This window comes from Callithrix jacchus, chromosome 2, assembly GCF_049354715.1.
Source record: "Callithrix jacchus isolate 240 chromosome 2, calJac240_pri, whole genome shotgun sequence".
NCBI classification, from domain to species: Eukaryota; Metazoa; Chordata; class Mammalia; order Primates; family Cebidae; genus Callithrix; species Callithrix jacchus.
In genome coordinates, this window is record NC_133503.1 from 34,655,699 (window position 1) to 34,669,372 (window position 13,674).

Genomic DNA, 13,674 nt, shown 5'->3' on the forward strand with positions numbered 1-13,674 from the left:
AGAATCACCAGCCGGTTGGTTAGTGAAACAGTTCTAGCTCAGTGACCACACACTCCCTAGAGGCGAACACCAATAGCGTCTCTTGGCAGTTCCTCGATCTTGTTCATCAGATATGATGGCCTGCTTTCCCTCCTGCCCCTCCCATTGTTCCCCCTCAGCTTTCTTTGCTGCTTTTCTAACTCTGCACAGTCCTTAAAGGCTGAAGCTTTCCAGGTTTGTGGCCATTCGCATTCTTCGCTCTGACCTCAACGAGGTTAAGTTCATCTAGCCCTGAAACTTTGTCCTTCATTTCCTTGCAGATGTCTCACAGATGAATGTCTTCCTACTTTTCCTTAAGAACTTCAAGCTGAATTCCTGTGACAGACAGAGACTGCTACGAGTGGGTTAGTGGATGTCTTGCCAGTACCAATATTACACCCTCAAGCTGGCCTCCCCAACCCTCCCACTCTCACTGTGTCATGCCCTTACCCAGTATTCCTACTCTTGCACCCCCAGCTCTTCTGGCTGTCACCAGGGATCACTGCAGTCCTGCAGATCCTCCTCTGGTGGATGTCAGATCCATCTTGCTCTTTTAGTCTTCAACTCTATTCTCTTAACTCAAAAAGTATAGGTCATATCATGGTCACTTCTCTCTTCAGATACCTGTGGTATTCCTCATAATACCAAGATAAAGTCCAGACTCCAAAGCCAGGCGGTCATACCTTCTTATGATATCCCACAATTTTCATACACCCTATACTCTAGCAAAGCAGGCCCACCCGACGGTCCTCCAGCAGTTCCATGCCAACCATTCGCTTGTTTCCTCCTTTCTTTTTCCCGGACCTTAAGCCGAGCACACTCACAGATGCCTACATAATACAATGATCTTTAAAGGTCCAGCTGCTGAAAAAGCCTGGAGTCATAGATGATGCTGGGAGCAGACAGTAATGGGGGCTCTGCCCTGGTCAGAGCCTGGCTAACTTGCTCACAGGCCTGCATCTGGGCGCATTTGGGTGATGAGCTGATCACCTTCACTTGTGTGGGACTATGCCCAGGAACTATTTTAATCAGAAAATTTCCCTTTCTGTTGAAAATGGCCCATCAAATAAAAGGATTTGAAATGTTTTTCTAAAAAGAAAAGTAATTTGAGAGCAGCTGTTTGGAGAAGAATCATGGCATTGTTTAATGAAGATCTGCATGTTTGTATCAACTTGGAATCCCTGTAATAGGAAATATTTAAAAAACGTTGCAGGTATGTTTACCCTGCAGTGGTAGGGGCAGAACACCCCCTACTCCTGCTTCCTTTTTTTCTGTGAAAAAAGCTATGTCTCAGGTATACCCTATCAAAATTTTTGTGATAAGTCAGTGAAGTAATTTCTTTTTTTTTTTTTTTTTTGAGACGGAGTTTCACTCTTGTTACCCAGGCTGGAGTGCAATGGCGCGATCTTGGCTCACCGCAACCTCCACCTCCTGGGTTCAGGCAATTCTCCTGCATCAGCGTCCTGAGTAGCTGGGATTACAGGCACGCATCACTGTGCTCAGCTGAATTTTTGTATTTTTAGTAGAGACGGGGTTTCACCATGTTGACCAGGATAGTCTCGATCTCTTGACCTTGTAATCCACCCGCCTCGGCCTCCCAAAGTGCTGGGATTACAGGCGTGAGCCACGGCGCCCGGCCCAGTGAAGTAATTTCTTAATACTGAAGTATGCTTTCCTCTGTGACTATGCAACAGGTATTTTAAAATGGATTTTAAAAATCAATATTTAAATTTTTAAATTAAAAAAGAATTTATACCCATTATACCCATGTTTGTTGCTTTCCTCTACCCCAAAATCAAAATTCTCAATGTCTGAGTGGAACTGCTTTTAGCTTGGCACTAGGAGAGTCACAGGCTGTAATTTGAGTGATTGGCTTTAATCCAGGAAGCCCTGGGTTCAAGTTCTAGATTGGCCACTAATTGGCAGTACGACTTTGGCTAAGTCCCTTGATTTGCTGTGGGTCTTAGATTCTATATTTGTGAAATGAATGAATTTGGGGTTTGGAGATAACTTCAGGTACTAAAAGCTCTATGAATCTGAAATGCAAATTATTTTCAGAAAACTAACTTTTCTGACCCATATAGTAGCTTCTCACTGGGCATTGTGAATCACTTCCTCCATGGTCAAATGCCTGCATGAGTCTTCTTAGATTTAAATATTAACTTACCCAGAAGAATTTAAATTATTCCAGGGCCTTAAGTAAAAGTAACACAGGCCCAAGGGTTTGAGCAGCAGGAATGCTTAATGAAAAAGGAAATGTGTGAAATTAAGTATTTTAGTGAGTGAAATTAGGCCCCGTGCCTCCACAGTGCCAAGGGTAGTTCAGCATTTTGTATCCAAGCTGGGCCCCGTGGTCTTTTGCTTTCAGCATGTTAATCAGAGGAGTGTTTAGAGCCCAGGGCTCAAGGGGTAAGGCTGTGGCCTACGCTTGAGCCTCCTTCAGGCAAAATTCTCACTCAGGGATGCCTGGAGCCTAGAGAACAAGGTCACTAATAATTAAGGAGGGTGCCTGGCAGCTGAACAGGCTGGGAAGTGCCAGGAAGCCTCAAGGGAAATGAGTAGCTTCTTATAGGCAGGTTCTGAGTAATGTCCTGCAGGCTATGGAGATGGAGCTTGTCAGCTAAAAGGCAGTTCAGTGCTGTCCCTGCCTCAGATGGCATTCAGAAGGGCTCCCCCTTCAACGTCCTGTGAGACTTAAGTATGCACATTCTTTGAATGGTCCTGGCCCCCAGGGCTACTGTCCCAGGGCATTGCATCTGCCTCTCTGTTCTCTCAGGCCAACTTCTTACCATTGGTCCCAGTTTGAGTGTTCTGTGAACTCACAGCGGGGAGAGTATGCCTAGTAGCTCTGAACCCACAGGCCCTAACACCCAAACACTATCTCAATAGGAGGTCTTTTGCAGCAAATGTGGGCCTCAGACACGTTGAGGGTTCATTTGTTTTCCAGGCAAGAGGATGATATTAATAGATTCAAAAATTTCCTAACAAAGCACCTCCTCTTGTTCCTCCTCCTCTTTTCTAATTATGTAGCCTTCAATTATTGAGCACCTTCTAGGTGCCAGGTCCTTTGTAAGCACTTAATAAATGCTAAGGCTTCATAATAGTCTGATAGATAGCTTCTATAATTATCCCCACTTTACAGATAAAGAAACTCACCTACGGAGGTGGCAAGTAAATTGTCCAAAGCCACACAGGCAGCCCAGGAGCCTTGTGCTGTCTCCTGCCATGCCCTCCACTGGGAACAAGCTTCCTCTCACTGGCTAGGACTCATTCACCCAGGTAACTAACAGACATTGTTGAGCTCCTCCTTTGTGCCAGCCACCATTCAGAGAGGCAAAACCACCAAAAAGAAAGGGACACACTCCCAAGGTCTTCTCCTATCTAGTATTTTAAATGTATTTTACTACCATGCCAGGCATTTACTCCTAGATGGAGAAATCACATGCATGATGGAGAGGCTCTCTGACCTCCAAGCCTCTGATGGCTTTCTGGGAACTACTAACATGATGACGCAATCCTCAGCTGAGCATCTCTAGTGCTATAATCTCCAGTCAAAAAAATTATAAGCTTGTTATTCTTGCAGCTACCGTGGAATTACTGCTTATAACGCAAGCGACAAAGACAGGTTCCTATGGTAGGTGTATGTTAGAGATTCTGCAGGCTGGAAGGAGCGATGGTCACTGGTTCATTGAGTCTTCTCCTCATCTGATGGGTCTCCAGGATATACATGCCTGCCAGCAAATTCGACCCTCCTTCCACAGCCTTGCCCCTTACTTGGCTTCCTTGATATTATGTTCTGGGTTTTATTTGCCTCTCTGGCTACGTCTTCTTAGTCTCCTTGTGGCTTTTACTTTCTCTGCCCATACCTTAAATATCCTGGAATAGCAATCTAGAATTTTCTCATAATTCTGCTGATAACTGGGCAATATATGTGGAGGAAAGGATGACTGTATTTCTAATTGGTTTGGCCTTCCTATAGAACTGTAAATCAGCAGAAGAACAACCTACATGCCCCATAGGATGAGGGGACAGGGAAGTCATTGTCAACACAGGTGGTCATTGAAAGAGGTGATCAGGAAAACCAGATGGCCATGTGGAGAGAGGGCTACAGGTAAACAGAAGATGAAAGGAGTCAGCTATAAATTTGTGAGTACAGAAATATCAGTATTAATTGAGATAGGAGGAAACAAAGTACAGCATACAGCATTGTCAGAGGCATTAATGCTCATGTGGAAAAGAGGGACTCGGAGGACAGTAAGGGTGGGAGGACTTGCAATTTTAAACAGCTTGGGTTGAAAGGCCTCACTTTGAGTAAAGATCTGAGGCGGTGAGGGAGTGAGCCAACCAGATTCTCAGGAAGAACTCTCCAGGCAGAGGGGACAGCCAGACCAAGGGTTCTGAGGCAGAAGCAGTGCAAGGCAGGGAGACCAGGGGGCTGAAACAGAGTGAGTGAGGTGGAAAGCAGTGGAAGAGGAGGTCATAGAGAAGAGGTGGAGAGGCGAGAGCATCATAGGCCATTATAATGACACTGGCTGCCATTCTGAGGGAAATGGGAAGCCACTGGGTTCTTGATGCAAAGAATGAGAAGACTCAACTAGATTTTAAGTGGATCACTCTAACTCCTGTGTTGAGAACAGACTGAGTCATGGGGTGGGAAGGGCAGCAGCAAGGAGACCTGGACAAGGTCATTCAGCCCTTTGTAGCCAAACTCTCCATTCCTGAAAGTACTTTGGACTTGTTAGGGTCCTGAGGTTCTGTTTAACTCTAGAGTTGCTTCTGATAAAGAGGGAGTAATGGTTTGGGTATCTTTATAGTCAGTCTGTTCAAAGTATTTCATTTATGAGTGTGATATGTCATGGGAGAAAAAAACTGTGCTGTTGTGTTTCTAGCTGATACAAGGCCTGCCTGGCAGTGCCTAGGAGCAGGATTGCAAGTCTTCATCAGCAGGAGCCTGATAATACCTCATATGTCTCCACGTCTGAGCAGAGATCACATGCTGGGTCTCAGGGTGCACCAGCACAAAGACCCTTCTTATAAACACTCAGGTTATTATTATTTTTATAATAATTAAATAGCTCCAGACAGTACTTAGAACAAGATAACTTAATTCTACTTATAGCTGCTTCCCTTGTACCTAACACAGTGCCTGATATAATATAGTGTGTGTAGCCTAATAAATAAAACATATTTATTGAGTAAAAATTGAGAAAATAAAAAACATCAGAAAATAACTTGTGAATGCTCCCATTATTGCATATCCCAATCCACCTGCACTGTATTCTGAACTCCACCTTTTTTCCCATTACAATGGGTGAAGTGTTCACATTCCTGCTAAGGTCAAATCTTCTTCCACACTAAATCCCATTCCCTGTTGCCCACTCAGCGACTTTGCTTCCGAAGCTGATGTTCAGATCCCCAGCCTCATGTTACTTGACCCATCAGCACCATTCAACATTGTCATCACTTTCTGGTTCTTGCCACAGATCCTTTGGCATCTGGGCCAGCACTCTCTTGGTTCTTCTCTTACTTTAGCCTTCTTTACTGGATACTTCTCATCTTCCCATGCTTTAAACATTGTTGTGTTCTGGGGCTTGGTCCTTAGTTCTCTGCCCACATTCATAGTTACAATGATGTTACATAATTTACATGCACTGATGTGTCCAAGTTTATGTTTTCAGCCGCAATCTCCCCTCTGAACTTCAGGCATGTATATTCAGTTGCTGCTTGGCATTTCCACATGAATGTCTCAATATGTGTCTCAACTAAAGTCTCGGTTTTCGTCTCTGTTCCCTCTGCAATCTGCTCCCTGTTGGGTCTTTTCTGTCTTACTAAGTGGCTTTCTAATATGCCATTGCTTGAACTAAACATCTGGAATTGTTCTTGAATGCTTTCTTTCTCTCACATCCCATATACAATCCAATTGTAAGCATTATTGATTTTACCTTCAAAATGTAATCACAATCTGCCACCTCCTCAAATCAGCCATTTCCTGTCTGAATTATTGCAGTGGCCCTCTAATCGGTCTCCTGGCTGTTGCTCTTATCCCACAATTATCTGTTCTCTACATAGCCGTCAGTGATCCTTTAAAAACTGAGGTCATATGATGTCACTTTTGTGCTGAGAACTCTCCAAAGGCTACTTCCTCTAACTTCATCTCTGCTTCTCTCCTCCTCATTCATCTGCATCAGCCACACTAGTCTCTTTGCTGTTCCTTGAACACATCCAGCTTGCTCCTGAGTCCAGGCTTTAACACATACTATTCCTTTTGCCTGGAATGCTTTTCACCTTATCAGAGTAGAGGGATATAAGAGGGCATGTGCTGACCTGCTCAACTACTCTGATAAGTGAAATTTGAACAGTGATTTGAAGGAAGACTGAAGGAAGGAACAAGTCATGTGGATATTTATTTAACTTACCTCTCTCTGTGAAAGAAATTTGGTTATTAGCTAGATATTTGAAGATACTAAGAAATTATTAATTTCCTTTTAGGCTTGATAATGTTTTTCTGGTTCTCTTTTAGGAAAAGTGTCCTGGCCAGGCACGGTCCTGGCTGTAATCCCAGCACTTTGGGAGGCCGAGGTGGGTGGATCACGAGGTCAAGAGATCGAGACCATCCTGGTCAACATGGTGAAACCCCGTCTCTACTAAAAATACAAAAAATTAGCTGGGCATGGTGACACGTGCCTGTAAACCCAGCTACTCAGGAGACTGAGGCAGGAGAATTGCCTGAACCCAGGAGGCGGAGGTTGCAGTGAGCCGAGATCGCACCATTGCACTCCAGCCTGGGTAACAAGAACGAAACTCTGTCTCAAAAAAAAAAAAAAAAGTGTCCCGAGTTCTGTTACCAGCCAGGATAGAGTAACAAACAACAAATACAACAAAAACAAAAAGAACTCTTTTTAGGCATTGGAAATAGGCAGCACTGAACTGTGATCCCTAAGTAAAGGGAAACAAGTGAGGCAAACCATATGACCACAAAGGCTTGCTTTCTGGAGGCACATTACAGTCTGTAGCACGTGGAGCGGGATCCCAGAAGCACAGCAGGCAGTCTCACTGAGTTGAAGAGACAGAATGGGGTTTTGGAAGGCTGAGGTGATGACACATTGTGGGGCAGAGCTCCAGAGAGAAGGGTACTATGCAAAAACAAGCAAGCAAAGAAACAAACAAACCAAAACTAAACAAACAAAAGAAACCAGAAATTTAAATAGGGGTTTTTTTTTAATGTTTGCTGAATACTAAATCATGAATTCATCGAGTGAAACTCCACAAACAACTGCCAAGGAGCTGTAAGCCAAACAGTTTCCAGAGCTAGAATGGGGAGACACTTGAGCTCTGATCATCCAGAGTTGACACTCCTTGCTGATTACCCAGGGCATTTAGTAGAGACTGGGTTTCACCATGTTGACCAGGTGAACTATCTTTATAGTACAAAGATAAGCAATCTTTACAGTAAGGTTTCTAAAGATCTGCTATGAGAAAGCTTTACATGGATCAAACTGGTCTGCAAGTGACATCACAGCCTGTCAGAATAATGCCAAAAATTTAAGGAAGACAAAATCCAGATGCTCACAACCAAAACATGCAGAGTGCCCATCACTCAACCCAAAATTACCAAGCATTTCAAGATGCAGGAAAAGGTCATCCATAATTAGGAGCAAGATTAGTCAATAGAAATCAACCCAGGAATGACAGAGATGATAGAGTTAGGAGTCAAGATTTCAAAACAGTTGCTGTAAATATGTTCAAGGATTTCAAGGAAAATACAAATGTGATGAGGAAAGAAATGGGAGCTATAAAAGAGAGCTAAATAGGATTCTAAGAATTGAAAAAAAAATATCTGAAATGAAAAACTCAGTGATTGGGATTAAAATCACAAAAACCACAGGAAAAAAATATCAGCGACCACGAAGCACAGAAAGAGAAAAAGATTGCTAAAAGGAAAAAGAGACGTTACATTGCGGTGATATACACAACAATGTCAACAGATGGAATTTATGATAAGTGGAGTTTGTTTCAAAATAATTCAAGGTTGGGGAGAAGGGAAGTGGGAGAAGTATAGATGGAACAAAGATTGGCCACAAATTGTTTATCATCGATGAGAGGTCCATGGAGTTCGTTATACTCTTCTCTTGATTTTTTGCATTTCATTAAAATTATTTGTAACAAAAAGTTGAAAACATTCTCTAGGTAAGAAAAAGTAATTACAGTTTTTCTTCTGCAAAGAGGCCACAGAGAAATAAGTCCTTCCCTCTACAACACTTCTGATATAACAGTCTTGAATTCTGCTCTGAGGGTCAGAAGCAGGGACTAAGCTATACAAGTTGGGGATCCTATAGCTAGAGACACATCCCTTTTATTGGAATAATGCTCTGATACCCAGGGAGAGAAATATGAGGACTCAGGAGAAAGTCATTGTGCAAGAGGTTCCTGTAACAGTCACCACATCTCTTCAAGGGAAAGTATGGTTGCATTACCAGAGTCTTCTACCTGGGGTCCAGGTGGGAAAATGGGGTGGGTGGATGATTGGTGCTATAAGCACTTTAATTTTTATTCACAAACCCAACATGCAAGATTTTTTTCTAAGCGCCTAGTGTTAAAGTGCTCAATTTAGTTAAACAATGGGGTATGTACTAGGGAGAACTGGGATAGATTCTGAATTGTGAAGGTAAGGCCACAGAACTCACTCTGTAACAGACTTTAATGTCCCTTTCCAACCTTAGTGCCAGTGACTTCACTAAATGAGCCTTTGGTCACAGAGTTGCTGGTTTTATAAAGTCCCTGGGAAGCCTGGTAGGCTGTCCTTCCTCTGCCCTTTGGATGAAACCATTTGTCTCATCTTCTTCCACCTATTTAGAGACCCAACTTACAGACCATTTTTCCAATTGGTCTCAGTGTGGGCATCCATAGGATGGTCTCTAGTGGTTCTACTCTTGTAGCACTCTTGGGCTCTCTTATTTAATTAGCATAGGCTATACGTTAGGTTATCCTTTCAAGTATTTGTTCTACTGTGATTTTGTTGATTGATGGCACAGGCTTTTTGACCCTGAATACATTTTGACTCATTGTTTGTGAATATAAACAATGAAAATTATACCGATATTAAATTTTTGTCTAGAATGCAAAATCTGAGGTGAACACCATTAAGCCAACTGAATTACTTGGTCAGATCTTGATACTGCATTAATTGTTTGTCTTTTTAATGTTCTGTTTTACCTAAAATATTCCAATGAAATTCACATATTCTTGATGTAACTCTTAAAATTTATTGATAAGGTTTATATATAGAATCACTGATTATGGTTTTTGCAATTTGTAATTTTTTCCTTCTAAGACCGATTTTTTTTAACCAACCGATCTTGCAGTTTTCAGTGTTAGAAAAATCAATAACACATTTTGCCACATTCAATTTTAGCCACTGCCAGTTTTATTTTATTTTGCTGATTCCTTCTAGTAATGGTTCTCATAAATTGGGTAAAAGACAGATAGCCCTTCTTAGTTAATCAATGAGGAAATTGGGAACAATTTCCTTGGCAGCTTCAGTGGCAGACCTTGGCAGCACAAAATATCTCTACGAGAGGACTTTCATAGCCTTTCAGTACACCCATTTATACAAATAATAAGAAAATGTTAATCTCCAAAATTTTTAAATGTATATTTATTATCACAATTCTACTATATACCAGTATTCAGTGACAACAGAAATACCTTTTAAGCTGTGCAATTTTATGCCCCATTTTAGAATCCCAACTTATTTTCTTAAGCCTTCTGGTGGACTATATTTAAATGATCAAAATAGTATGTTTCCTCATGAGACTACTTTCAATACATGTATAATGAATGTTAAATACATGTACTTAAAAAATTTCATCTCCCTCCACCCACTGCCTCAAACGTTTCCTTTCAAAATTAAAATTTGTATTACAGGTCTGTGTATCTTAAATACAGAAATTGACTATGACTTTCTTTTTGGTCATCCACTCACCATTTTCTCTGCCAAGACTACACAGAAGAGGAGAGGGAGAAGTTCAGAAATCAGAGTTTAATAACGTCCTACTATAATTAGTGAGGAGAGAATAAAAATAGAGTGACTTACTTACCTAAGACCCACTTCATAATGAGCATTTCTGTCCAGGAGAACTGCGTGGTTTTCACTCTGAAGATTTGTTTCGGGTAGTCTGTGAAGGTTTCATTTGGCAGGGTTTTAACACCTTCAAATCGGTCAGATGCATTCACAACTAATAGTCCCAAGAAGATGGTAAAAGAAACTGCATGAGCTACAAACTTCATAAAAGGGCTCCTCAGGGTTCGTCCTAGCTGGAAAAAAAACATGTGCAAGACATGTTAAACTGGTTCTGTGTGGATGCAGTTCTCTCTTTAAAGCATTGTTTCATCAGAGTTTAACCAGAATCCTTCATTTTGGACAGAAACTGCTAACTGAAACCAGACAATATTTTTTCTTGAACTTTTATGTGATTTTTGCAATTTTTAATTTTTTCCTACTAAGACTGGTTTTTTTTTAACCAATTGATTTTGCAGTTTTCAGTTTATGTGAGATTCTGCTTGACCAAACTTATTTGGTCAATATTTTCCTGTTTAGAAGACTTAGTGGGAGGAGCTAAGAGAAACTGATAGAAGACATCTGACATAATCATCATGTTACATCTGATTGCACTGGTACCTCCAACTGAACGGACATGAAGAAATAATGTCTGCATAAAGTTCAGAATTTTTAAAAAAATACACTTTGAGTATGCTCAGTTTTCATTTTGTCTACTTACTTGGGTTTCATTCTTGGAGTATTTGTTCTCAACCTTTCTTGCATGTTTATATTTAAAGCTATACATTTCTCACTAGGTACTGCTTTAGCTGCCTTCTTTCTCCTAAATTTCCATTGACATTCAGTTTAAATATTTTATAAATTACATTTTGATTTCATTTTTAACTCAAGGATTATTTAGTTTCCAGACATAGAGGACTTTTTTTCTCCCTGCTTTAAAAAAATTGAATTTTTTTGCAGCATCTTTACAGAACATAGTTGCTATGATTGTATTCTGAAATTCATAAAGTTTTCCTTTTGGCCTAGTGCCTGAAATGTCACAAGCTGCAAATGGTCCAAAAGATGCCCTATTAGGGAACAAATACTAGTCACATCTTCTCCGTCTCATGGCATCCCATCCAAAGGCCACTGGGATCTTTGAAATTGAATTGGGGGCTGCACATTGAGTCCTTGCTAACCTCCTGTTAATGAACTCAGTTGGGACTCTTCTCAGCACATTGCCCTCATCTAAGCACCAACCCCTACCCCTCATCCAGGTATGATAAAAAGACAAGAGCAAAGAGGAACATCTTTTCTGAAGCTCGGTTCCTTTTCCAGGGTAGATATTACATTACAACCAGTGACTGATTATTGATATTCACGTTCTGCCTCATTCAGGAGTCCTAGAGTAAAATGCTACCGGAGAGATAGACTATTGGTGCAACAGAAGATCAATTACAGGGGCTTCTCTAAGGAGAACTGTCCTGATTGTGACTATGTTAGACATAACATTTATCAATCAGATGGCTTGATAATGTTCTCTTAATGTGCTTCAGTATGTTAATCATCCACTTTAATTATTGTAGTTATTAGCATAACATTGTTATGATTCTGATGCTATAGAATCCATTTATTGAAATAAAGTATTAGTTTTTACCTTTTAAAAAATCTAGATTAAAAAAATATACAACTATTGGGAATCCCTGCTTGTGTTAGAATTCACCTGCATATTATCATATGACACTAGGAATAACTTCAGAAATGTAAAGAGATGTTTACCTGACAATAGGCCCACAGATATTTTACAATAACATTTCTGTATAATGTTTAAGGACTATAGATTATTTTTGGCAACAGACAGATGTGCTAATTTTAGAATGCAGAGATTAAATGTAAGGACAAATAAAACATATTATATAAATTCAGTAAAAAACTGCAGTAAACCATGTCTCTTTTTTATTTATTTGATATTAAATAGCTACTTGGAAGTTTTGACATTTTAACAAATGGTGTTAGCATCTTGGAGTCCCATTTCTCAACCAGGACCTTGGGATGTTTTGGCGTATCCAGGAGACAGCCTTAGGTAGCCATCACATTGTTTCTTGTCGCTGTGCCTCGACTGAGCTGGTGATGAGAGGTGAAGGGAGATGGAGAATGACTGCAGGAAGGAGAGTAGAGTGTGAGGAGAGGGGAGACTGAAGAGATGGCAAGGGATACCAGGTCTTGTGTATCCCAGCAAGGTTTCAGGAATGTCAGAAAAAGCTGGGGAACTCTGAGAGAAACACAATTCTTAAGGGGGTCCATTTCCCCATCCTTTATCTGTGGGCTTTACCTAATATCTTCAACGACCATCTGGATGAGGATATGGGGTATACCTCTCCAACTTCTCACCCAGGTGAGGCACTTGATTGCTGGAATTTGTATGTAGCTGCACCCAAACTGGCTTTGGATTTCCCCAGAAGACCTGGTTTAAGGAATTTAATATTCTCTTTGTTACCTCCTTCAAGCTGTTATCTTTTAGAAGATGAATCTGCAAAAATTATTCTGTTTACTATAAACCATAATAAAAAGTCCTGATAATGCCTTTTGGTGATTTCATGGAAAGTTACCCTGGGCTCAGTTCCCACTTGATCTAGGTCATAGGGAGGAAAAGTGAGGTTAGGAATTGATGTTCTTTTCCTATACTTCTGGGTTTGAATGCATCTTTTTATCTGGTAAAACTTTGATAAAGGTCAAATGAGATCCAGTCATTTCAGTGCTTTTTCTTTTTCTTTATTTGTAAAATTCCCTATTTGACTCACAGAGATAATTTTTGAAGTAAATTACCTTTGGGGAAAATTTTCTCCATTTGCAAGGCCACCAGATAAGCCAAAAGAGAGGAGGAAAGTCAACCAATATATGCCAGCAGCTCTTAGCTGCAGAATCATTAAAGCTGGGTCAGGTACCAGCTTTAGGTGTAAAAAGAGATGAAGATGTGGGCCTTAGCCCACTGTGCCTGGAGTGTAGAACTGAGGAGCCCCAAAATGTGGGCTAAAGCGGCTCAGTCATTACTAGGACGTTATGAGCCGAGAACATGCCAGGAAATAGAAGTTTGTAGAATTGAAGTCTCTGGCTCACCCCAGGCTTCCTGGCCAGTGTTCTCTGGCTCTGAGAAATAAATCAATGTCAAAGCAACTGGATAGTGCTCCTGAATTGGCTCCAAACAATTTGCATTCATGGACCCTTGGGGTGGGCACCTGCGTTTACTAGTCAGCACCAGCTCTGTGTTTCATGCCAGTGCGCTCTGAGCCCTCACAAGTGTAAGCACCTACACGGGACCTGGATATGTGAGTCCCACATCCCAACAATGTAGGCCTGTGGCTGTGATTGTGGTAGATCACGCAAGAGAATATTTCCAGCATCTTCCTCATCTTTTGTGACAGAGTCTCTTTCGCCAAATGCCACCCTCACTTTCCACTGGGTGCCATGATCTTAAGCAAAGGCCTGGTTTATAAGTTAGAAACCGAGTGAAGGCAAACTTGGATCAATCATTCGCAAAAGAAACATGCACAACTTTGAGGCTGGCTGATTCTCAAATGTTAGCAAAGTCCTGGTTAAGTTAAAGGTGGATTCCTCAAGAT

The 13,674-nt window shown here is 41.1% G+C and overlaps 1 protein-coding gene across 5 annotated transcripts in view; it reads right to left on the reverse strand.

Annotated features, from left to right (window-relative positions):
- The window catches only part of TRPC7 (transient receptor potential cation channel subfamily C member 7), a 139,146-nt gene that overhangs the window by 42,997 nt on the left and 82,475 nt on the right, over positions 1–13,674 (reverse strand). For all 5 annotated transcript variants that reach the window (XM_078365748.1, XM_002744184.6, XM_078365747.1 and 2 more), the window contains one exon: positions 10,116–10,332. In XM_078365748.1, coding sequence (XP_078221874.1) covers positions 10,116–10,332 — 217 coding nt within the window. The remainder of the gene's footprint in view (positions 1–10,115; positions 10,333–13,674) is intronic.